The sequence below is a fragment of the Trematomus bernacchii genome, unplaced genomic scaffold (assembly GCF_902827165.1).
Source record: "Trematomus bernacchii unplaced genomic scaffold, fTreBer1.1, whole genome shotgun sequence".
NCBI classification, from domain to species: domain Eukaryota; kingdom Metazoa; phylum Chordata; class Actinopteri; order Perciformes; family Nototheniidae; genus Trematomus; species Trematomus bernacchii.
In genome coordinates, this window is record NW_022987567.1 from 9,137,659 (window position 1) to 9,163,973 (window position 26,315).

The 26,315-nt window shown below is 38.1% G+C and overlaps 1 protein-coding gene across 1 annotated transcript in view; it reads left to right on the forward strand.

Moving 5' to 3' along the window:
- Window positions 1-22,086, forward strand: part of LOC117478886 (chondroitin sulfate N-acetylgalactosaminyltransferase 1-like) — a 57,432-nt gene extending 35,346 nt beyond the window's left edge. Inside the window, exons 6-9 of the mRNA XM_034125820.1 lie at window positions 8,896-9,074; window positions 14,549-14,643; window positions 16,405-16,486; window positions 21,722-22,086. Of these exons, the coding sequence (XP_033981711.1) occupies window positions 8,896-9,074; window positions 14,549-14,643; window positions 16,405-16,486; window positions 21,722-22,002 (637 nt within the window). The 3' untranslated portion in view covers window positions 22,003-22,086. The remainder of the gene's footprint in view (window positions 1-8,895; window positions 9,075-14,548; window positions 14,644-16,404; window positions 16,487-21,721) is intronic.
- Window positions 22,087-26,315: the final 4,229 nt, after the last annotated feature.

A 26,315-nucleotide genomic window follows, 5' to 3' on the forward strand; every position in this document is an offset into this window, starting at 1 on the left:
GAAACAATGCCTGACGTGTTTTGGACGTAATCTCGTCTTTGTTTACATTAGCAAGCCTCGCTAACACTCAGAGCTAACCTGTACTGGAGAGCACAGTCTTCAAAAAAAGGAACTCACCTTGTGATAAACCCACAAGAGAAAAAGCATTTGAGCTCCATACTGTTTCAAAAAGAATCCTTGATGTGGTTTAGAACAGAATGGCGTTTATCACAGCAGAATTTAACTTTATCTCCGTTAGAATTCTGATCAGGCATTAGCTCCGCCTCCTCTTCTCTTTTTTTTTCAAGCTAAGGACCCAAAATCTGCGTTTCTCTAACGGGGCTTCAAATGAGGGGTTTGAGCAGAATGAGGCATGGCTACAACGGGGGATCGGTTTGGTATTTTGAAAAAAAAACTTCACAGACATGTTTTATATAGGTATGGCCCTACAATATATGTTTCAAATATAGCATGATAGGTCCACTTTAAATTGGTTTACACAGAGATGCAGTTAGAGTGCACACACACGCACGCACGCACTCACGCACGCACGCACGCATATGACTGTCACGAGCCAATCTAAACGACTAGAGGCACATTTCCCAACGAGTCGAACGAGATATGAAGCTACATTTATAACGTGTGATTAAAGGAAGAATGTTTGTGGCTTGTCGTCGCAGGTGGTATTTATTTATTTGTTTGTATGAAACGGGTTCTTCTGTAACAAAAGCCAACGGTGACTAAAGAAGAGATATGTCAGAGAGCATGAGCTGTTACACAATGATCACAAACAACATAAGAAGATGGAGGAGGACGAGAAGAACCAGAAGAAAGACGGAGAAGAAAGAAGGGACAAAGAAGAGACACAAGATGAATAGAAAGAGACACAATAGGTTAGAGAGACACAGGAAGACCACACAGAGGGACAAAGAGACCAAGAAGAGACACAAGATGACGACAAAGGGACAAAGAGACACTCGATAACTACAACAAGTTGCTAAACCACCTCAAAGAAACATAAAATGTTAATAAATAGACACAACACAACTGGAAAAAGACAGAAAATAACTAATAAGCGTTTCAAAACAGCCACGAAAAGAAGAACAAGAATAAAGAAGTGACAAAATAGACACAAAATGAATAGAAAGAGACACTAAATAACTAAAGGGGGACAAAAATGACAACAAAGGGACAAAGAGACACTAAATAACTACAAAAAGTTGCAAAATGACCACTAAAAGACACCATACAACTAGAGAGGAACACAAAATAAATGCTAAACAGCCGCAAAAAGAGACAAAAACACCAAAAAGAAACATAAAATAACAAACAAAAATACGCAACACAACTGCCAAGAGACACAAAACAACTACGTTTTGCAAAACAACCACAAAAACACGCAGAAGAAGACATACAACATACAGCAGTGGACAATATTTCCACTTAAAGGTCCCATGTCATGACCATTTCTACTGATCATATTTCCATTGTTGAGGTCTACTAGAATATATTTACATTGTTCAACGTTCCAAACTCACATTGGTTTCTCATACAGCATCTCTGTATAGTATGTTTTATTCACTCTCTGTCCTAAACGGCTTGTTGGAGCTCCTGCCCCCCCCCTCCCTCCCTGTGAGCCTAGTGGCCGTCTGCGAGACAGCGAGACACAGCAAAACCCAGCCCGAACACACACACACCTGCAGCCTGGCTGGGAGTGTGTGTGTGTGTGTGCCCAGGCTGAGTTCCGCGGTGTCTCGCTGTCTCGCTGACCCCGCACCAGTGAGCCAGCTCACAGTGTCCCGCTCCTCGCAGCAGCGAGCCTCGCAACGTCCCGCCGAGTGTGTGTGTGTGTGAGGAAGTCCGCGGATTGGTCCAAACGTAACGGCTCCGCAGATTGGTTCTTTCGGACCAATCTGCGGAGCCGTTACGTTACGCAACGTCACTATACCCGAAATACGTCACTGTACCCAGGAAGAAAAAGAGAAATGTCCAACGAGGCGTTCTGGGGCAGCATAGACAGGTCTTTTCTGTGTTAGAGTTTTACTCGCTACAGGGTGTACTTTGAGGGTTTGTAACTCTGCAGACCGTTTACATGCAGAAAAACCTTCATAACACAAGGGGACGGGTAATAATAAGAAGAGCATGACATGGGACCTTTAAAGCAGAGTACTTGGTGGTAGATCAAAACTCTCAATAGATGATGAGCTCTCCACTATATTTCACATCACATCTTCAAAGCCTGAACTCAAAGCGTCGAGGGGAAAGTTTCTCAGCCTTGAAAGCTCAGGAATAATGACGGAGAGCAACGGGAGATAAAGAGGGAGAGGGACGATGTGTTTGAAAGAGATACAGCTCGATGAATAGGTCCTGTGTTTCAGGGAAGGAGGAGGAAGAGGAGGAGGAGGAGGAGAGGAAGTAAAAAGGGAGAGGAGGTCTTAGATAAGATGGGAGAGAAAGCTGGGAAAAAATCTGTCTGATTTTCCGAAGATGCGTCAACAAAAGATTTCAAAGGAAGTGAAGATGAAAGAAATGAAGGATGAGATTATGCCGTCACTCACACGACCTTTAGCGCCGTAAAAACACAACTCTTTCGTGATATTGTTGAGTTTTATTCAGTTCACAGACGGGTCGACAACAAGAGCCTCCGACAGCTTCTGGAAGCAGTCCAACGTTTATTTTAAAAGACAGTTTTTAGACCCTTAAAACAGCGCCAGGCTTTAAAGAAACGTTCCCTAGTGGCCAAAAAGTGGAACTGCAACAACAAGTGATGCCACGGGCCACTAAAATACTTTCTACCATTGACTTACATCCTGAAAGAGACGTCTGTACAGTAGTGTATCTTTTATTTTGTATAGTTACATTGACTTCCAGGTACACACATTTGAAAAGCTCTTATTTAAAGGGAGCGCTAGCCAATTGAAGTGTTACGCAATGTTTTTACATTTAATTTAACGGTCACCTATCATGCTATTTTTAGGCAATAGCATAGGTCTCAGATATATACAAATATATAAAAAACATGTCTATGAAGTGTTTTGCTCAAAATACCAAACAGATCACCCATTCTAGCCATGCCTCATATCCCTCTATTTCACTTCCTGTTTCTAAAGTGCTGATTTGGGGTATAAAGCTTTAAAATAAAAAAGGAGGGGTCTGAGCTCATGCGGGACCCGGCAGCTACTGTCTAAACTAAATGCTGCCGTGATGAAACGCCATATCATGGATTATCAAGGATTCTTTCTGAAACAGTATGGAGCTCAAAGGCTTTCTCTCTTGCCGGTTATACCACAAGGTGAGTTCCTTTTAATTTCCTGCTTCTTCACACACATGCTCTCCAGTACAGGTTAGCTCTGAGTGTTAGCGATGCTAATGTAAACACCGACCATATTACGTCCAAAACAGTCGGGCATTGTTTCTGATAGCAACTTTCTGATAGGGCCGTGGGTCCACATTTCAGATATTACGTCATATCGGACGCAAATCTGGATCAGATCTGTTGTTCCCCCGTTTTTAGAGATTTGGGTACGGAGGAAAAGAGAGAGGGTTTTATTTTCTGACGCTGCGTGAGTTCCCTCACACACCGGGGACACATGTTTATGTATAAAAGACATCAAAAAGTGCATTTTGCATGATAGGTCCCCTTTAAGTCTAAATATGCGTTTTCAATTTTTATTTATTTATTGTTTGTAATATTATTATTTCAAAATTTGGGCTGATTTTTAAAATATTTGACCAACATTCTTCGTTTTTTTGATTGTTTTCATACATTTTTGTCAATAAATAATAAGTCATTTTTACACAAAAGCTTGGCGATGCATTACATCATTGTTAAAATATCTCTTTTTTGGAACAACGTGGTGGACTGACTATCATTTCCATCACTAGAGCAATGCCACTAGCCCAGTTTAAAAAAAGAATAGATAAGAAAGCATCATCTGTGTCTCAGAAACGTGTTTAAAAACCTGCAAATGTCCACATATAGAATCATAGAGCGGCTTACAGACTTCCTCATTCAGTAAGCACCGTGGCTTTGAGAGTGTGTGAGCAGAACTAAGAGGATCAGGTTTCTGCTGAGAAGCAACACACTGCGACACACTTTCTACAATACAGCTTCATTTAGGTACCACCATCACACACACACGGTAAACAAATACACTGTTTTACACCATAATGAGGCTCGGGGGGGGGGCGAGGAGAAAAGAGCGGAATGTAAAAATATAATCGGAAAACAAGACGGATTTAAAATTGGAATTCTTGACTTGGCACACAGTAATGTTCATTTTCTCAGGCTTTAGAGGAAATGTGGACACGCGCACACGCACACGCACACGCACACACACACACACACGCACACGCACACACACACATTTGATAAATAATAGATCCACCTGGTCTCTCTGGAATCATTTTAACCAGGGCTGCCAACTTTTACATTTAGTTTTGAGCGAGATAATAAAATTACTGACAGGGTCACAGTCAGGAGAGAGGACTCTTTAAAGTAGAGACACTACATACTGATATACACCTGAACATCAGCAGGAGAGGACTCTTTAAAGTAGAGACACTACATACTGATATACACCTGATCATCAGCAGGAGAGGACTCTTTAAAGTGAGACACTACATACTGATATACATCTGCACATCAGAGGAGAGGACTCTTTAAAGTAGAGACACTACATACTGATATACACCTGAACATCAGCAGGAGAGGACTCTTTAAAGTAGAGACACTACATACTGATATACACCTGAACATCAGCAGGAGAGGACTCTTTAAAGTAGAGACACTACATACTGATATACACCTGAACATCAGCAGGAGAGGACTCTTTAAAGTAGAGACACTACATACTGATATACACCTGAACATCAGCAGGAGAGGACTCTTTAAAGTAGAGACACTACATACTGATATACACCTGATCATCAGCAGGAGAGGACTCTTTAAAGTAGAGACACTACATACTGATATACACCTGAACATCAGCAGGAGAGGACTCTTTAAAGTAGAGACACTACATACTGATATACACCTGAACATCAGCAGGAGAGGACTCTTTAAAGTAGAGACACTACATACTGATATACACCTGAACATCAGCAGGAGAGGACTCTTTAAAGTAGAAGACACTACATACTGATATACACCTGAACATCAGCTGGAGAGGACTCTTTAAAGTAGAGACACTACATACTGATATACACCTGAACATCAGCAGGAGAGGACTCTTTAAAGTAGAGACACTACATACTGATATACACCTGAACATCAGCAGGAGATGACTCTTTAAAGTAGAGACACTACATACTGATATACACCTGAACATCAGCAGGAGAGGACTCTTTAAAGTAGAGACACTACATACTGATATACACCTGAACATCAGCAGGAGAGGACTCTTTAAAGTAGAGACACTACATACTGATATACACCTGAATGTCAGCAGGAGAGGACTCTTTAAAGTAGAGACACTACATACTGATATACACCTGAACATCAGCAGGAGAGGACTCTTTAAAGTAGAGACACTACATACTGATATACACCTGAACATCAGCAGGAGAGGACTCTTTAAAGTAGAGACACTACATACTGATATACACCTGAACATCAGCAGGAGAGGACTCTTTAAAGTAGAGACACTACATACTGATATACACCTGAATGTCAGCAGGAGAGGACTCTTTAAAGTAGAGACACTACATACTGAGATACACCTGAACATCAGCAGGAGAGGACTCTTTAAAGTAGAGACACTACATACTGATATACACCTGAACATCAGCAGGAGAGGACTCTTTAAAGTAGAGACACTACATACTGATATACACCTGAACATCAGCAGGAGAGGACTCTTTAAAGTAGAGACACTACATACTGATATACACCTGAACATCAGCAGGAGAGGACTCTTTAAAGTAGAGACACTACATACTGATATACACCTGAACATCAGCAGGAGAGGACTCTTTAAAGTAGAGACACTACATACTGATATACTGACACTTGAAAATGAGCATAACATATTGTATCCTCCAGTAATTTCCAACAAACAGGCGATATATATTCTTGCAACAGACTCTCCTCTTGTGACTTTCTGACAGATAAAGTTCCCGCCCTGCTGCAGCTCAACTGAATCAACAGTTAGTTCTTGCATCAACTCTTTTTGAGACAAACAGAGCGATTGTTCTCTCTGTTTCTGCCGTCTGTGGACAGCTCAGAGAGACTCCCCCGGGACGCAGTGTGCTCCTGCAGAGTAACACACACACTCTGTTTGTATCATCAACTGAAGACAGACGGGGACAATACACCACACACACACACACACACACACACACACACACACACACACACACACACACACACACACACACACACACACACACACACACACACACACACACACATTAATTTTAAGTCACTTTATTGTCAATTTAAGTATTTTTCCAGTCCTATTGAGTCACTTTAGTCATTTATGTCTTGTAGTCATGTAGACTCTCTTTGTAGCCATTTTCAGTATTTTATAGTCATTATTTTAAGTGTCTTTTAAGACATTTAGTGTCTTTTTGTAGTCATTTTCAGTGTCTTAGTTTCATATTGTGTCTCTGTTGTGACTGCTGCCCCCCCGTTATAGTCTTTCTGCATCTCTATGATAGTTTTGTGTCTTTGAGGTCATTTTGAGACATTTTTTTGTCTCAAACAAATGAACCACTGGCTCAACAAATAGTTTGACAGGTGCTGACTTGAAAATCACACAGTAGCATGCAAAGAGATCATCACTTGCAAATTAGTATTTACTGCTTTTAATAATACCCAGCAGGAGAGGAAACGGACGAGTTTCAGCCGCGGGCTATAAACCATCTCTGGAAAACATCTCTTTGTGTCTCTGCAGATGTTTTGCTTCTCTTTGGAGTTGTATGGCCTCATTGTAGTCGATGTATATCTCTTTGTAGTCTCTTCCTGGTTTGTAAGTGTCTCTTTGAGTGAGATTTCTTTCACATTCAACAATCCATCCGTGGCTCTTAATATGTTTTATTCATGGCAGAGACTGCAGTGTGACTTCAACACAGTTATAAACACGCACGCATGTGTTGAGGGAAGTGTTGTTTGGTGGGTGTGTGTGTGTGTGTGTGTGTGTGTGTGTGTGTGTGTGTGTGTGTGTGTGTGGTGTGTGTGTGTGTGTGTGTGTGTGTGTGTGTGTGTGTGTGTGTGTGTGTGTGTGTGTGTGTGTGTGGTGTGTGTGTGTGTGTGTGTGTGTGTGTGTGTGTGTGTGTGTGTGTGTGGTTATGAGAAGCGGATTAGTCACTCGCATCGTGTGAATTGTTATGGTAAAGAGGGCCCAGCTGTGCACATCTGGATGCAGCTGTTTTCTCTTGTACTCTCACCACATCCTTAGAAAACCCCAGCAGGAAGCTTTGTTGTCCCGTCGCGCAATTAGTTTTGGTTTTAGTCAAAAAGCTCCTTTGTATTAGGATTAAAATCTGGGAGAACATGAGGAGCTGGGAGGAGTTTGAGGAAATCAAATCACAAAGTGCCCTTATTTATTGTTTTGTGCTTAATGTATGCTTGAACTTTGTTCATGCGTACATAGCTACAGTGTAGTTATGTCAATGAAAATCTTAGGTCACAGGCTCCTCCAACAGAGCAACACAATGAAACAGATACACAGGAACAATAGTGCAAGTAAATACAAATAGTAAAATAGTGAAATAGTGCAACAAGAGTCTATACAAGTGATTGGAATATGATATATTAGATAAATAATTTCTAAGTAGCAGCCAGATGAATGTTATGGATGTTGTTTCTAAGTCCAGGTGTTTAATAGTCTTCTGGCCTGTGGGATGAAGCTGTCCCTGAGTCTGGAGGTTTCAGTCCGGATGCTGCGGTACCGCCTGCCAGACGGCAGCAGACAGAACAGTTTGTGGCTGGGGTGATGGGGGTCTTTGATAATCCTGAGGGCTTTCTTTAAGGTTAACCTGGTATTTTTACTACATTTATTTTAGTTACTTTACAGATTTGGATTAATGATGTGAAATATAAACAACCCTTAAATCAGACTTTAGTTACACCTGAGTACAATTCAGTGAAGGTGATGGTCAAGTGCCAACAATCAGGAGAGATATTTGGTAGTTGGTGCTTGAGAAGACTAAAAATGTTCACTTTAGTCTAAGTTATCTCAGTGGGTCTCAAACGGTTTGATCACAATTTATGTAAACAAATATTTCCAAGGCACACCTTTATAATTATTAGGATAAATAAAAACAGGTTTGAAATCATTCCAATGTATACTATAGGACAGTAAACTAACAATATCCTTTACAAACTGGTCAGAACCGGCCCTGGTGTCATCCCCACAGCACCCCCCATTTGAAACATGTTCCCACGGCTATGCAAAAGAGGATTACTAGGGCCGAATGATCCCAGCAAGGAAGCCGAAATGTGTCGCTTTTTAGTCCTCATTACATGCAGCGTAGCTTTATTAGTCTTTTTGTGTTTTCTTAATGGTAGTTTTCCCCATTTTCATAGTTGTTTAGTTTTTCTGTGGTCATTTTGTGAGTCCTCTTAGTCAGTTTGAGTCTCTTAATAGCAATTCTGAGTCACATTATAGTCAGTTTGAGTCTCTTCGTGGTCATTTTAAGTCGCTTTATAGTCTTTTTAAATCACATTATAGTCATTTTGACTTGCTTTGTCATCATTTTGAGTCACTCTATTGTCATTTTATTGGCGCATTTCCACTGCAGCACGGTTTAAGCGTGCCGTGCCAAACCCGGCCCGTTTTCTTTGCTTTTCCACTAGGGCTCGTTCCGGCTTTTTCACCTTTTTTCTGGCCCTCCAAAATCGAGGTTCTTACCGGGCCAACAACTCTTTTGTAACCCCTCTCTCTTCCTCTCCTCCCCTCTTCCTCTGTGCAGGGAGGCGAACTTTAAGAACTTCACCCTCCTGCAGCTGGACGAGGAGTTTTCTCGCGGACGGGGCCTAGACGTCGGGGCTCGAGCCTGGAAAGGAGGAAACGTTCTGCTCTTCTTCTGCGACGTCGACATCTACTTCACCGCCGACTTCCTGAACTCCTGCAGACTCAACACGCAGCCTGGTGAGACTAACTATAACACTTTAGACATTTAAAAGACTCACAGGCAGAGAGGGCAACAGTACACACATCCTTTACTCAAGTAGAAGTGCAGATACTCGTGTTTAAAAATACTCTGGTAGAAGTAGAAGTACTGACTAAACTTCTTCACTCAAGTAAAAGTAAAGAGGGCTTTGAAATGTACTTCAGTAAAAAGTACCCATAACTAGCAGCTGTTTTAAAGAGTACCTGACCTCCCTTTATATTAATAGAACAATAATGTCATTGTTAGCTAATGAATGTTTCCATGCTGAACAACGGCAACATGACAACGTTTTCATTGGTCCCTCTTCTTTAGAGAAGACCAGGAAATGATGGATACACGGATCGTGTTCAAATCAATAGGCACGCAATGACTCTAAATAATAATGATCACGCCACCAAACACACATTCAAACTAAAGGAACCAGCCTGTTTGGGAAATGTGAGAAGTAGAAAGTACAGGTATTTGTGTTCAACATGTAAGAAGTAGAAAGTACAGGTATTTGTGTTCAACATGTGAGAAGTAGAAAGTACAGGTATTTGTGTTCAACATGTGAGAAGTAGAAAGTACAGGTATTTGTGTTCAACATGTAAGAAGTAGAAAGTACAGGTATTTGTATTCAACATGTAAGAAGTAGAAAGTACAGGTATTTGTATTCAACATGTGAGAAGTAGAAAGTACAGGTATTTGAGTTCAACATGTAAGAAGTAGAAAGTACAGGTATTTGTGTTCAACATGTAAGAAGTAGAAAGTACAGGTATTTGTATTCAACATGTAAGAAGTAGAAAGTACAGGTATTTGTGTTCAACATGTAAGAAGTAGAAAGTACAGGTATTTAAGTTCAAAGTGTAAGAAGTAGAAAGTACAGGTATTTGTGTTCAACATGTAAGAAGTAGAAAGTACAGGTATTTGTGTTCAACATGTAAGAAGTAGAAAGTACAGGTATTTGTGTTCAACATGTAAGAAGTAGAAAGTACAGGTATTTGTGTTCAACATGTAAGAAGTAGAAAGTACAGGTATTTGTGTTCAACATGTAAGAAGTAGAAAGTACAGGTATTTGTGTTCAACATGTAAGAAGTAGAAAGTACAGGTATTTGGGTTCAACATGTAAGAAGTAGAAAGTACAGGTATTTGTGTTCAACATGTAAGAAGTAGAAAGTACAGGTATTTGTGTTCAACATGTAAGAAGTAGAAAGTACAGGTATTTGTGTTCAACATGTAAGAAGTAGAAAGTACAGGTATTTAAGTTCAAAGTGTAAGAAGTAGAAAGTACAGGTATTTGTGTTCAACATGTAAGAAGTAGAAAGTACAGGTATTTGTGTTCAAAATGTAACAAGTAGAAAGTACAGGTATTTGTGTTCAAAATGTAAGAAGTAGAAAGTACAGGTATTTGTGTTCAAAATGTAACAAGTAGAAAGTACAGGTATTTGTGTTCAAGATGTAAGAAGTAGAAAGTACAGGTATTTAAGTTCAAAGTGTAAGAAGTAGAAAGTACAGGTATTTGTGTTCAACATGTAAGAAGTAGAAAGTACAGGTATTTGTGTTCAAAATGTAAGAAGTAGAAAGTACAGGTATTTGTGTTCAACATGTAAGAAGTAGAAAGTACAGGTATTTGTGTTCAAAATGTAACAAGTAGAGAGTACAGGTATTTGTGTTCAACATGTAAGAAGTAGAAAGTACAGGTATTTGTGTTCAAAATGTAAGAAGTAGAAAGTACAGGTATTTGTGTTCAACATGTAAGAAGTAGAAAATACAGGTATTTGTGTTCAAAATGTAACAAGTAGCAAGTACAGGTATTTGTGTTCAAAATGTAAGAAGTAGAAACTACAGGTATTTGTGTTCAAAATGTAAGAAGTAGAAAGTACAGGTATTTGTGTTCAAAATGTAACAAGTAGAAAGTACAGGTATTTGTGTTCAATATGTAAGAAGTAGAAAGTACAGGTATTTGTGTTCAACATGTAAGAAGTAGAAAGTACAGGTATTTGTGTTCAAAATGTAACAAGTAGAAAGTACAGGTATTTGTGTTCAACATGTAAGAAGTAGAAAGTACAGGCATTTGTGTTCAACATGTAAGAAGTAGAAAGTACAGGTATTTAAGTTCAAAGTGTAAGAAGTAGAAAGTACAGGTATTTGAGTTCAACATGTAAGAAGTAGAAAGTACAGGTATTTGTGTTCAACATGTAAGAAGTAGAAAGTACAGGTATTTGTGTTCAACATGTAAGAAGTAGAAAGTACAGGTATTTGTGTTCAACATGTAAGAAGTAGAAAGTACAGGTATTTGTGTTCAACATGTAAGAAGTAGAAAGTACAGGTATTTGTGTTCAACATGTCAGAAGTAGAAAGTACAGGTATTTGTGTTCAACATGTAAGAAGTAGAAAGTACAGGTATTTGTGTTCAACATGTAAGAAGTAGAAAGTACAGGTATTTGTGTTCAACATGTAAGAAGTAGAAAGTACAGGTATTTGTGTTCAACATGTAAGAGGTAGAAAGTACAGGTATTTGTGTTCAACATGTCAGAAGTAGAAAGTACAGGTATTTGTGTTCAACATGTCAGAAGTAGAAAGTACAGGTATTTGTGTTCAACATGTAAGAAGTAGAAAGTACAGGTATTTGTGTTCAACATGTAAGAAGTAGAAAGTCCAGGTATTTGTGTTCAACATGTAAGAAGTAGAAAGTACAGGTATTTGGGTTCAACATGTAAGAAGTAGAAAGTACAGGTATTAGTGTTCAACATGTAAGAAGTAGAAAGTACAGGTATTTGTGTTCAACATGTAAGAAGTAGAAAGTACAGGTATTTGTGTTCAACATGTCAGAAGTAGAAAGTACAGGTATTTGTGTTTAACATGTAAGAAGTAGAAAGTACAGGTATTTGTGTTCAACATGTAAGAAGTAGAAAGTACAGGTATTTGTGTTCAACATGTAAGAAGTAGAAAGTACAGGTATTTGTGTTCAACATGTAAGAAGTAGAAAGTACAGGTATTTGGGTTCAACATGTAAGAAGTAGAAAGTACAGGTATTAGTGTTCAACATGTAAGAAGTAGAAAGTACAGGTATTTGTGTTCAACATGTAAGAAGTAGAAAGTACAGGTATTTGTGTTCAACATGTAAGAAGTAGAAAGTACAGGTATTTGTGTTCAACATGTAAGAAGTAGAAAGTACAGGTATTTGTGTTCAACATGTAAGAAGTAGAAAGTACAGGTATTTGTGTTCAACATGTAAGAAGTAGAAAGTACAGGTATTTGTGTTCAACATGTAAGAAGTAGAAAGTACAGGTATTTGTGTTCAACATGTAAGAAGTAGAAAGTACAGGTATTTGGGTTCAACATGTAAGAAGTAGAAAGTACAGGTATTAGTGTTCAACATGTAAGAAGTAGAAAGTACAGGTATTTGTGTTCAACATGTAAGAAGTAGAAAGTACAGGTATTTGTGTTCAACATGTAAGAAGTAGAAAGTACAGGTATTTGTGTTCAACATGTAAGAAGTAGAAAGTACAGGTATTTGTGTTCAACATGTAAGAAGTAGAAAGTACAGGTATTTGTGTTCAAAATGTAAGAAGTAGAAAGTACAGGTATTTGTGTTCAAAATGTAAGAAGTAGAAAGTACAGGTATTTGTGTTCAAAATGTAACACGTAGAAAGTACAGGTATTTGTGTTCAACATGTAAGAAGTAGAAAGTACAGGTATTTGTGTTCAACATGTAAGAAGTAGAAAGTACAGGTATTTAAGTTCAAAGTGTAAGAAGTAGAAAGTACAGGTATTTGAGTTCAACATGTAAGAAGTAGAAAGTACAGGTATTTGTGTTCAACATGTAAGAAGTAGAAAGTACAGGTATTTGTGTTCAACATGTAAGAAGTAGAAAGTACAGGTATTTGTGTTCAACATGTAAGAAGTAGAAAGTACAGGTATTTGTGTTCAACATGTCAGAAGTAGAAAGTACAGGTATTTGTGTTCAACATGTCAGAAGTAGAAAGTACAGGTATTTGTGTTCAACATGTAAGAAGTAGAAAGTACAGGTATTTGTGTTCAACATGTAAGAAGTAGAAAGTACAGGTATTTGTGTTCAACATGTAAGAAGTAGAAAGTACAGGTATTTGTGTTCAACATGTAAGAGGTAGAAAGTACAGGTATTTGTGTTCAACATGTCAGAAGTAGAAAGTACAGGTATTTGTGTTCAACATGTCAGAAGTAGAAAGTACAGGTATTTGTGTTCAACATGTAAGAAGTAGAAAGTACAGGTATTTGTGTTCAACATGTAAGAAGTAGAAAGTACAGGTATTTGGGTTCAACATGTAAGAAGTAGAAAGTACAGGTATTAGTGTTCAACATGTAAGAAGTAGAAAGTACAGGTATTTGTGTTCAACATGTAAGAAGTAGAAAGTACAGGTATTTGTGTTCAACATGTAAGAAGTAGAAAGTACAGGTATTTGTGTTCAACATGTAAGAAGTAGAAAGTACAGGTATTTGTGTTCAACATGTAAGAAGTAGAAAGTACAGGTATTTGTGTTCAACATGTAAGAAGTAGAAAGTACAGGTATTTGTGTTCAACATGTAAGAAGTAGAAAGTACAGGTATTTGTGTTCAACATGTAAGAAGTAGAAAGTACAGGTATTTGGGTTCAACATGTAAGAAGTAGAAAGTACAGGTATTTGGGTTCAAAAAGTAAAAGTCGTCAGAAAAATAAGTAGTGGAGTAAAGTACTGATACAAGAAACAAGTACTTAAGTACAGTAACAAAGTATTTGTACTCCACTACTTCCCACCTCTGGTCACATCATTAACGTTTCAGATATCTTTACATTTCAGTGCATGTGTTGGATTATAGTTCTGACTAGTCAATATGCAGTTAATATATATCGTTAAATAAAGCTTTTCATGATGAAACTGCTGCAGCAAATCTCTTTTCTTTAGGATGTCCATACCTCTAAGATATAATCTATATAGGTAGATATCTAAAAATGATTTCTGCCTAGTAACAACACACATTCAATCTCCATTTATTTCACTAGTTGGATACAAAACTGTAGTTTGCAGATATCTACAATGACTTTGAATGTCGTACTGTGCAATAAACAAAGAGATGCACTGAACTAAATATTTACATCATAATTTGGAGAGTATTTAGAGATGGTAAAGTGAAACCTAATATTTGTTAAATCACTGTATATCAACACCACTGTCTTGATCTAAAGCTGCTACTAACAAGTATTTTCCTGTTCAATTAATCTGTTGATTTTTGATGGATTAAGCAATTAATCCTTGTTTTCAAATGTCAGCAAATATAGTTGTGTTGTTTTGTTCACTTTATGAGATATAAAACAGCTAAACTTAATATTTGAGACCCTGTAACGACACATTATGCTATGGAAACATAACTTTAGGATTATATAAATAGTTGTGTGATTAATTTTCTGTTCATTTTCTACGGGTACTTGTTCTAATCATCTCCTCTCTTTTAGGTAAAAAGGTTTTCTACCCGGTGTTATTCAGCCAGTACAACCCAACTCTGATCTACGGAAGCCCTGAACACATCCCTCCTGTGGAGCAGCAGCTGGTAACACACGCACGCACGCACGCACGCACACACGCACGCACGCACGCACGCACACACACACACACACACACACACGCACGCACGCAAAAAGACACGTAAATATCCCCTGATCACAGTCAATGATCACAGTTGTCTTTTATCGAGCAACTAGTCCTCTTTAGTTGTTGCCCGATTGTCTCAGGAGTATTACACACACGCATGTGAATCCTAAAATAATCTTAATAAGAATTTAAACCATAAAAAAAACTAACTGAAAAACCTGCAAAAAAAGTGGAAAGTCGGACAAAATCTCCTCAATCTGAAGGTCAAACACTTAAATTGGGTTACACAGAGATGCTGTTAGAGTGCACACACACACGCACACACACACACACACACACACACACACACACACACACACACACACACACACACACACACACACACACACACACACACACACACACACACACACACACACACACACACACACACACACACACACACATATACCATGTAGACCAGTGGTTCTCAACTGGTTAGGCCTCGGGACCCACTTTTTACTTGGTCAATACATCGTGACCCAACATTTTGAAGCACTCGAATCTATTCAACAAAAAATCGTGCTGTAATATATACGCTTTTCAGAATACAATATTAATAAAAGTGAAGTACAGTGCATATATCCCTTCACAGAACTAAAGTATGCTTTTAAAAAAGGTTTAATGAGATGATGGAATCAAAGCTGAACTATATAAAAAGGCACACATGCTGAAAACCCAACCCCAGCAGGGGGGTCTGGGGGGATTCTCCCCCAGGAGATTTTTAGAAATACTAACATAAACTACGCATTCTGGTACACTCTGAGAAGAAAATAAATAAATCTATTACTACCCGACATATTAATAATATTTTATGCCATTGTTTGTTTTTCACTTAGTTCTGACATCTTGCTGCGAGAAGAGGAGATAGTCTGTGTGATTTACTTTAAATTGTGGGTAAGGGTAGATAGCTCCCATTGTTCTGTGACCTGTCAATCATCAAACCGGGGGTCATATTTTATTATGTGTTCATTTGTATCTGAAGTTGTACCCATGGATGTATAAAGAGTAGTTCTACCTCAGTTATTCTCCGTGGGGACTTCCGGCAACAATCTTGATTCTGATTGGCCAGAAGACTCGAAAAAACATCAGCAGAGATGTTTTATTGAGAAGTTTTCAAAACCATTTATGGTCTCCGGTACTTCCAGTCCAACGCCTACTGAATGCACAGCGTTAGAAAATCGGTCCTTCAAAAATAAAAGTTTGCATTTTTTCCCAAAAAAAAAAAAAAAAATTCCAATTTCTTTTTCAACTTTTTTTTCCTTCACTCACACATCCGCGACCCACTTGAAACGGGTCCGCGACCCACTTTTGGGTCGCGACCCACCAGTTGAGAACCACTGATGTAGACATCACTTCAGGGGACATTACATTGACTTACATGCATTTCCTGGAGACTTATCCTAACCTTAACCCTAACCAAGTCTTCACCCTAAAATTAATGATTCCCCTCATGGGGACCTCCATTATGTCCCCATGAGGGAGGCGAGTCCCCACATGTGACTGTGTAAACAGATTTAGGTCCCCACAAGGATAGTAATGCGAGGACACACGCACACGCACACACACACACACACACACACACACACACACACACACACACACACACACACACACACACACACACACACACACACAGTCGTATTTCTGTTCTGCTTTCTAACCCTTCTCTTCTGTGCAGGCGATAAAGAAAGACACCGGCTTCTGGAGGGATTTTGGATTCGGGATGACTTGCCAGTACAGATCCGACTTCATCAACATCGGTAAATATTTGCAACGTCTTAGCGTGCAGGAATTCATAAACAGTGAGACTCTGAGACTTCCTCTGCTGAGCTAATAGTGGCAGAGAGCTTAATGGATGACAACACAAATGGCTCAATATTGCTTTACTTCTCTCACCTGAGGCCTGTACTACGAAGCTGGATTTTCGCTTAGCCGGCTAACTTCAGGGAAATCTCGGGCTTTCCGGTCCTACGACGCTGGTTCTCTTTTTAGCGGGCTAGATTTCCATTGTAACTTATGCTGAGCGGCTAACCTGCTCCGGAGCAGGTTAGGTGGCAGGCTAAGAGATCAACTCAGTGAAAGCACCGCCTGCTGACCAATCAGAGCTCCGTGTGCGGAGTTTAAAGCGATCAATTCATATTACAGGATAGAGGAAATACAGAAAAACTGCCGTTGCAGGAAAGACGAAAATCAACTGACTGTGTGAACGTGAAAATTAATAGAATATCCCCTCCCATCTTCAGAGCAATCTGACTATTATAATATTAGCGTTAAGAAAGCTTACTTAAATATCTGCCACGACATAAGTAACCGGATCAGAGTAACATTAAGTACAGTCCGCGGCACTGTGAGTGCAGACGTCGATGTGTCCCATTATCATTCATATCATATCACATCATAATGTATCATATATTTCCTTATCTGAGTCAGCTTCTTGAGCCGTATCTGGCCGTGCAACACTCACAGTGTCACATACTGTATGCAGAAGTATTATTTTAAGCAACACATTAAGTTGACGAAACACTCGAGTCAAATTCTCCTAATTAAAGTCAGATCGTGTCTTGGACGGGGGCAGTGATTTCATAAACCTGTTAATGTACGCATTCAAACACTTTTTCTTTTACCAGCTGTATTCACCTTGCAGGTGCAGCTATGTGGCTTTTATCCTGGGTAAAGTGTTTAAGTCATGGATGTTTAAAGTTTAACTTCTTCATATTTGACTAATATTAAAGTTCACTTTTCATTCAGGAAGTATGACGCTGCGCTGTCAGTACGCTTGTCCGTGTTTGAGATTGGTCGAATGCTCCAGATACCAGAGGTGGGGACTCGAGTCACATGACTTGACTCGAGTCAGACTCGAGTCGCATATTTTTTGACTTGAGACTTGCTTGACTAACATTGATAAAAGACTTGACTTGGACTTGGTATTCATGACTTGAGACTTGACTTAAGCTTGAGACAGATGACTTGAAAGGACTTGACTGTTTAAAATTAAATATTTGCGTTTGTTTTTGTAGTGAGATATTACGTTTAGTTTTTTCGAAAAACGTGATTGGGTGATTATAGCGCCGTGCGCGCAAACCTGGCAACCCACTAGACGGTAGGAGCGTCAGTTAACATGGCAGCGGCTAGCGTTACTCCAAAAATAGTGAAGTTTGGATTCAAGGATTATGTTGTCGATGACGCTAATAAGAAGAGAACAGCGGTATGCAGGGTCTGCAGCATAAAGATCAGTGACACGACCACCAATACATCCAACTTCATTCGTCACTACAAAAAAACCCACAGAGAAAGGTGCGTGAATGTGTTGTGTTAGCTAGAAAGCTAACGTTAAGTTTAAGCTACGTTAGACTTGGTTTCAAATCGATTAAGCAAAGAGAAGACAAAACGGTAAATGAACACTAGAACCGCCAAGGGATTCATTTGTACTAACCCTGATACTGACGGGCTGTCAGGAGAGAGAGAGAGAGAGAGGAAAAGAGATGCCTCGTTTATTTCCCCTGTGTTATTATCAGAAGTTACTGTAAACTGTTGAATAATGTAGTTCATCTACTTTTAGTAGTTTGTTTAAATGTTTTAATTATGATGTTTTTGTTTGTAGAAGTGCATCATTCTTTGATTTATTGTAAAATTAATCTGAACTTTTTTATCTGTTATGATGATAAACTGAAGCCATTTCTAAATTAACCCAATTAACTGAGTTTTAAATCGTCCTACTCAGTTTATAAGGAAATTATGAAGAGGAACAAATTAAATGATTTGAAAATGATATCTATGTAGGTGCTGACGCTGTTGGCGGTTCTAGTGTTTACAGACATTTAAATTAAATATGTGTAATGGCAAATGCCATATACTATTTTCTTACCTGGAATTCTGCCTTTTTGAACAGACTGATTGAGTCCTAGCTATATTGTCTGCAGTTCTAGGGTTAATATTAATCTAATATGATTGTCATCGGTCTAAATTAGATTTCAAATGATTAACTGTGTATGTAATGAAGATCATAGTGTGGGTTAAATCCATTTTCATAACCACTGTCTTTTAACTGATTTAAATGCGGAAACTGGGCTTATTCATCAGAATTTCGTATGACTTGACTTGACTTGACCTGAGCAATGACTTGACTTGACTTGCTTGACTCTCACCACAGTGACTTGGGACTTGCTTGATACTTGTAGGTCAAGACTTGAGACTTGCTCATGACTTGCACATGTAGGACTTACTCCCACCTCTGCCAAATACCACCCCTTTCATGTGAACGCGCACCTAACTAGATAGGACACGGCTGGCTTGAGCGATCCACTTGATAACCAGCGTCGTAGTACAGCTTAGCGCCAGCGCGTATGTTTTGGCTTAGGCCAACCGGCTAACTCCAACATATCCAGGTTAGGTTGAACCAGCTTCGTAGTACAGGCCTCTGGGAGGAGATTTGATTAAATGACTCTGCAGAAGAGAAGCAGCCGCTGCTTGGATTAGCATATCTCACAGCTCTGCTCTATATCTGAGTGTTTGTTGAGGGAGATTGGCTCTCAGAAGACATTTCAATCAATTTAGTTTCCCTCCAAAGTCACAGCAATTGAAGGAGTGTAGTGCAATTCAGAGGGAGATTATGTCATGCGCGCACACACACACACACACACACACACACACACACACACACACACACACACACACACACACACACACACACACACACACACACACACACACACACACACACACACACACACACACACACACACACACACACACACACACACACACACACACACTTCACGTTCTTGCAGAGCGTTATATGCGAGCATGTGTTAATTTATGTAAATATGTACCTGCATATGAATGTAATTTATTTTTACTTTCAATTAAGGCTGCATACTTACAGGAGTTTGGTACAGTAACTATGTAGAAACAGCTGTGCCAATTAACCTATTTAAATAAATACAAATAATATCTTCATGTATTTATTTATTTTAACTTTTTATTGCACATTTATGTTTTTAAATATTATTTTTCAAATGTATTGCATTTTATTGCACATTCTACTTGTTTGAATATGTCAACATCAATATGTAAACATTTATTTTTTACATTTTTAAGGCTAATTCTTATGTATTATTTTAGTATTTAATTTTAATTTATTTAATTTTTTTTTTTTTTTAAACAATTACAAATATATAAATAAATGGAAAATTCCTTAAATTCTGTTGCAACATATCTTTGAGGCTTTGAGTGCATTCACATACAAAAATAAACACATCATTTTCAGCTCAAATTCCTGCTTAATCTGTTTGGCCTCGGGGTTAAAAATGAAGACGGAGAGACGGACAGAATAATGAAAATAAAACAACGTGTGAGGAACAGCAGAGTATTTCAGACGTGTAGAGATGCAGGTTTGAACTTGTCTTCTGACGTCTGTTTCTGCAGAATCTGTCCAGAACCCCCCCCCCCCCCCCCCCTTTCTTCATAAAACAACAGACCGTGCAGAGCAGCTGATTGTGATCGCAGGCTGTAAACTCTAATCAGGAAACCAATCAGCGACTTTAAGAGGAAATGGGGACATGAATCACAGAGAAATGCATTTATTAACGCCTCAAATCTCCATTTCACATGATAATTATAATAAACGTTGTTTGTTTCGCGCTTTTCCTGCAAAAAAAAACTGCTTTACAAAAACGGAAAACAGACTAAATGAACATGAAAAACAATGTTTTAATTAATGGGATATAAGATTAAACCCACTTTAAATAATAGTGACGTAAGATGATAATCATAATAAGGTGAAAATAGATAAGAAAACATAAGACTGATATAAGAAAAGTGCACAAAAACTGTCAGCAGTGGATAAATGACAAAAAGGCTTAAACAAATTGGGGGGAAATGAAATATGGACACAAACGAATGAAACAAAAAGTGAAAATAAATATATATAAATATATACACACATATGAGGGGTTGTATTTTACTTAAACAAAAATAAATCCTTGTCTCTTCCTTAGAAACGGGGATCAGAGTTCCTTGGTATTTATTAGTCGTTGCGCTTCGAAGGAGAAAATGTCTGTCATCAGTTTTTACTGTTCAGAAAAACCTGCTCTTCCAACGCTGAGAAAAACCCCTCAATTCCACATAAAGCCTGCCAGTGTGTGTGTGTGTGTGTGTGTGTGTGTGTGTGTGTGTGTGTGTGTGGTGTGTGTGTGTGTGTGTGTGTGTGTGTGTGTGTGTGTGTGTGTGTGTGTGTGTGTGTGTGTGTGTGTGTGTGTGTGTGTGTGTGTGTGTGTGTGTGTGTGTGTGTGTGTGTGTGTGTGTGTGTGTGTGTGTGTGTGTGTCATAAACACACTACTTCCTGTTAGGTTTCTTCTTTATTTTGCATCATGTCATCACCACCGTTGTAATTCACATGCTATAAACTGTGCACATTTTTAACTGAATTTCTTTTGTTTGTATAAAATATTTAATTTAATTTGAGAACCTTTACTTTAGTGTATTGTGTTTACATAAATATCTTTATTTTATTTTATTTATACTTCTTATTGAACATTCTTACTTCAACTTTTCATGGTTATATATATTTTATTTGGACACTTAACTTTAACATATAATGTTTGTATAAATATTAGTAATTTCTTTTATTATAACTTTTTTTTTTATTCTTAGTTTAACTTTTAGGGTTATATATTAAATGTTAATAAATGAATAATTACATTTTATTCTATTTAAATGTATATTATATTTTATTGGGCTTTTACGTTAGCCTGTACTTTTCACACAAATACCTTTATTTTATTTTCCATTTTTATTTTAACTTCATATCTTTATTTATTTAAATTAGTTTATTGCACCTTCTTACTCTTATGATTTCATGGATTCTTTTTAAATTAATTAATCTTTGATATTATCTTATTTTAGCAACTGTCAAAAACCCCGATTTTAAATACAAATAAATTCTGATTCTCATACAAAACTTCTACATTATTCCCCGTCTGCTCTTTCCCCTGCAGGCGGTTTTGACATCGACATCAAAGGCTGGGGGGGTGAAGACGTGCACCTGTACAGGAAGTACCTGCACAGTAACCTTCTGGTGGTTCGAGCCCCGTCCCGAGGGCTTTTCCACCTGTGGCACGAGAAACACTGCGCCGACGAACTGCCGCCGGATCAATATCGCATGTGCATGCAATCCAAAGCCATGAACGAGGCGTCGCACGGCCAATTGGGGATGCTCTTCTTCAGGCAGGAGATCGAAGCGCACCTCCGTAAACAGAAAAACCCCAAAAAGACATGAGGATGGAGAAAATGGCTGGATTATTGATCACCGAAATGACTGCAAAACGTTGAAATAACGCAGATGAATTCAACTGATCTGAACGGTATCAGGTTTTTAAAAGGAATGGTTAATTGACATATTGGAAAATATAGCTTCTTGCTGAGAGTTAGCTAATAAGATAACTCTCTTGTGTCTGAAGGCTACATATTGAGCTACAGCTAGCATGCAATTAGCTTAGCATAAAGACTTTTACATCTCTAATCCGAAAACAAAAAGGGTAAAAATGGCAAATAGTTGTTGGACAATTTCTGAGAATGAGATAAGGTTCACTCTTATGTTTGTATGCTAAAAAGTGAGCTAGAGTTAGCAGGTCATTAGCTTAGCATAAATAATGTTACATCTCTCTGTAAGATAAGATTCACTCTAATGTCCGAACTCTACACATTGAGCTAGAGTTAGCTTAGCTTAGCATAAAGACAACGGGAACCAGCTCGCTTACAAAAAGCTACACACACAAATTGAAGTGTAGAAATAACGATTTCTTATTTTTCTGTGGTTGTTTGCTGGGTACCTATAGTTATTGTTAGACCTATTACTAGCAGGTTATTAGCATAGCTTAGCAAAAAAGACTGGAAGTCAAATTTCAAATCAAAATGTTTGTATTCTTTTCTATTGACACTATTCTAATTTCTGGATGCTAAATATAGACCTAGAGTTAGCAGGTAATTAGCTTAGCTTAGCATAAAAGCAGGAAACATGCGGTCAGTGCTAGGTAAAAGCGAAGTGTAAATATCACACATTTTGAGAGTGGGATAGGATTAACACTAGTATGATGTCTGTACGCTAAATCTAGAGCTAGAGCGAGCTAGTATTTAGCTTAGCTTAGCATAAAGACTTAAAAAAAGGGAAACAGCTAGCCTGAAAAAGCTGCATACATTTCACATCCGAAGTAAAAAATATGGGGTTTTGTGCTTGGGAATTTATTGCTGTTAATAGTCCGCAATAGAAAAATATATTTAGTTTTCTTTGTGGAAAACACAGTTAGTTGTTTTCCCTCTGATTCCAGTCTTTATGCTAAGCTAAGCTAACTAACTCTCGCTTTAGCTTCATATCTAGGTCATCTAACTCTCCACAAGAAAGCAAATCTTTCCCAAAATGTCAAACGATTCCTTTATCGTAAAATGTGAAGACTTTCTTTTTACTTTTCAAAGACTCGGAGCACTTGAAAGGACAACAAAAACATTCAGATGAATAAAAAAAAAAGACTTGAGGAATTCGTCGACGCAACTGGAGTCGGACATTGTTAATTTCCTGTCTGAAAACCTCTGTAATTTAATGTTTAATTTCCTCTGTGGCTCCAACACATGTACATGCTGTTTTCTGTCTGACTCTGAACTATGTGCCTTGTGTGAAAGAAACCTGCATTTATTTTTACTTGTAGGGAAACAGTGCCACCTAGTGGACTGAAAATGAGCAACACGTCTGCATTCAAAACAATGAAGGACTTGCCTTTAATGGCTTTGTAAAACATATTTTTATAAATTATTCATTCCTTTTTATTTATGTTTGTTCTTATTTGTAAATGCCACCATGTATTAGGAGTATTATTGGATGCAGGCAGTATTCTGTGTGGGTCTAAAAACATGCATTTGTCAGTAAAATCAACATTTCTCTCAATAAGCCTTTGAAATATCACACGTATGTTTTAAAGCCCAATAAATATGTAAAATAGGTTTATTTTTAAAAGGTTTAATTAAAAAAAAAAAGTGACTTATTTGTGCTTTTTGTCACATTTTCTGGTTGCATAATGGATATATTAAGGTAAAGGGTTATTGACTGGCAGGGTAACGACGCTGACGATGGCTTAAAAAGTCAGAATTGATCTTTTGTCAATTAAACGTGTTTTGCAGTCGCAGAAACTGGAGATGTTTTAAAAATATATCTGCCTCTTTTGTTCATTTGAATGACTTTGAAATGTAATTTTCGAGTTGAATAAAAACACATTTGTGCATTATGTGTGTTATTATTAATGTGTGTTTTATCCAGCTTTAAGGACGATGTAAGACAGAAGATATCGTTGATAGAGGGCCATATGTCCATTTACCATTTAAACAAAGGAGGCCAATGGATGCGTTTCAGGCAGGGGATCACAGAGAATTTAGCCTCTGCAGACCATTTACATGCACTAAAACCTAAATAACACACCAAAGGAAAGGGAACATCCTAAAAAGCATAATAGGGCCTTTTTAATATATCCATCTCTTGCAGGACGGTTGTATTTGTGTTTGTTTTAGTGTATTTAATTAACTTAGAACACAGCTTATGGGTTCTAAATACGTGTTCTTTCTAAATGAATGAAGGTTTGGAGCTAATTGTTGTTGATTTTCACAAAATAGAGAATTATATCCGTTTTCTTAGTGTAGTTTAACCTTCAAACCACTAGATGGGGTCAGTGTTGTGATAATAATGTTCCTATATCTTCCTGTTTGTTCCTGAGGTGTGCACGTCTGTTAATTAATATATTAAAATACTGCAATTAGTGTACATTTACTGAGGTAAGTCTTTACAGTAAAGTTTATTTCATAAAATGTATAAAAGATTCTGACAAATAGGGTAATATTGAGTTTTTAAATGCTCGTTTCCTGCATAAAAGGAAAAATCCGAATCAAAATCAACGTCGTTGCTAATCATTGACCTATCAAACAATGTGAAAGATAAATAAGAATTCTTAAAAACAATTGAATTATGTAGACTAACTAGTAATTAGGGGAATTCAATACCTAAACTAAATTAATATTAAGTAGGTATGGGGACTGATTATATTACATGTTACTTGTTAGACGCTTTTATCCAAAGCGACTTACATACTCAATACTGTGGGCAATCCCCACAGGAGCAATTGTCTCAGGGACACAACGACATGCTGACTGCAGTGGGGTTTGAACCTGTGATCCGAACACCAACACTCTATCCACTGCGCCACACGCCTCCTCACTGATAGTGAATGAACTCCGTTTAAGTGGAAAATAATATGAATATATTGTATTTTTAAAGCAGTTTTAAGCTGGGAACAATTCTGTCTTCTAGCTTCAATTGGATTTATTTTATCTGACACTCCACAAAAAACAAATATGAATTTAAATAATTTGGAAAGAATATTTCCTTATTTACTGTTAAAAAAAAGAAGTAAATAATGAACATATAAATAAATAATAATAATTAATAATGTTTAAAGAAAAATGAAAATAAGATAGTGTCAAAATTCTAAAATTAAATAAAGATTAGTTCACAAACCAGGATACTACCCAATTTTCCCCACTGGCCCCTGAACGCATCACCAGGGCCGCGCAGCCTCCATCGACACCGGATTTTTTTCGGGTTAGTTCCGCGTGCACCCTCAGACACCGGCTGCGTTTCACTTCGGTTAAATGGATTCCTTGCGTCCCTCACTTGCGTCGTTTCCCTGTGTTTAGTCCCTCCCACCAGGGAAGCATGGAGAGACGCAAGGAAACCACGAGAAGCAGGGAAATGAGTTTTAAGAGCAATGGGACGTCCTTTTCCTCGGAGCGTCACGTGAAGCGACGTCCGTTTGTGATGACGCTGCACAGCTGTTCGTCTGACAGCAGCTCTGTCCCCGTTATTTTCACAAACACCCCCGCCTCTGTTAGTACACATTTACTGACACAAACATTTGTATCATCTGTTGTAGACCCAAATACATTAAATAAAATAAGAACTCATTCTCAAAAAAGATAAACGCCATTCTTAAAATGTATAAACGAACAATAGTTGGATTAATATTGATTAGTGCACACTTTGTTTGTGTGGATATGTAGCAAATTAACATTTTAAATAGCACTTAATGACTGACTGAATGGAAATGACAATGAATGAAAATGTAAAACGAAAAAGCGATCATGAAAATGTTACCAATAAATGAATAAAATAATTTTTGTCCACTTTGTTGTTCAGATATATCACATGTTTGTAACTAAATGATGCATTCATTGAAACAAAACACGGTATAAACTGAGGAGTGAGTCCCGTGAGTTTCATGTGTTTTCTTCACTCCGCTGGGAAACTCTGCTCTCATGTCAAGAAGCATCAGATCAGTGCATGCGCTGCATCGTCCAATCAGTGAGTGATACACAGTAAGGGGGCGGGGAGAGTATCTGAGGATTTCCCCGGAGGATGGTCTGGTGGTTCCTCGGTTATCGCTCCTCCATTATCGCTCCTCGCTCCTCGCTCCTCGGTCCTCCGGCAGAAATAAGAGCCATGGGACGCTACTCAAGATGGCGCAGACAACTTCCGGTGATACCGAGGACCGAGGA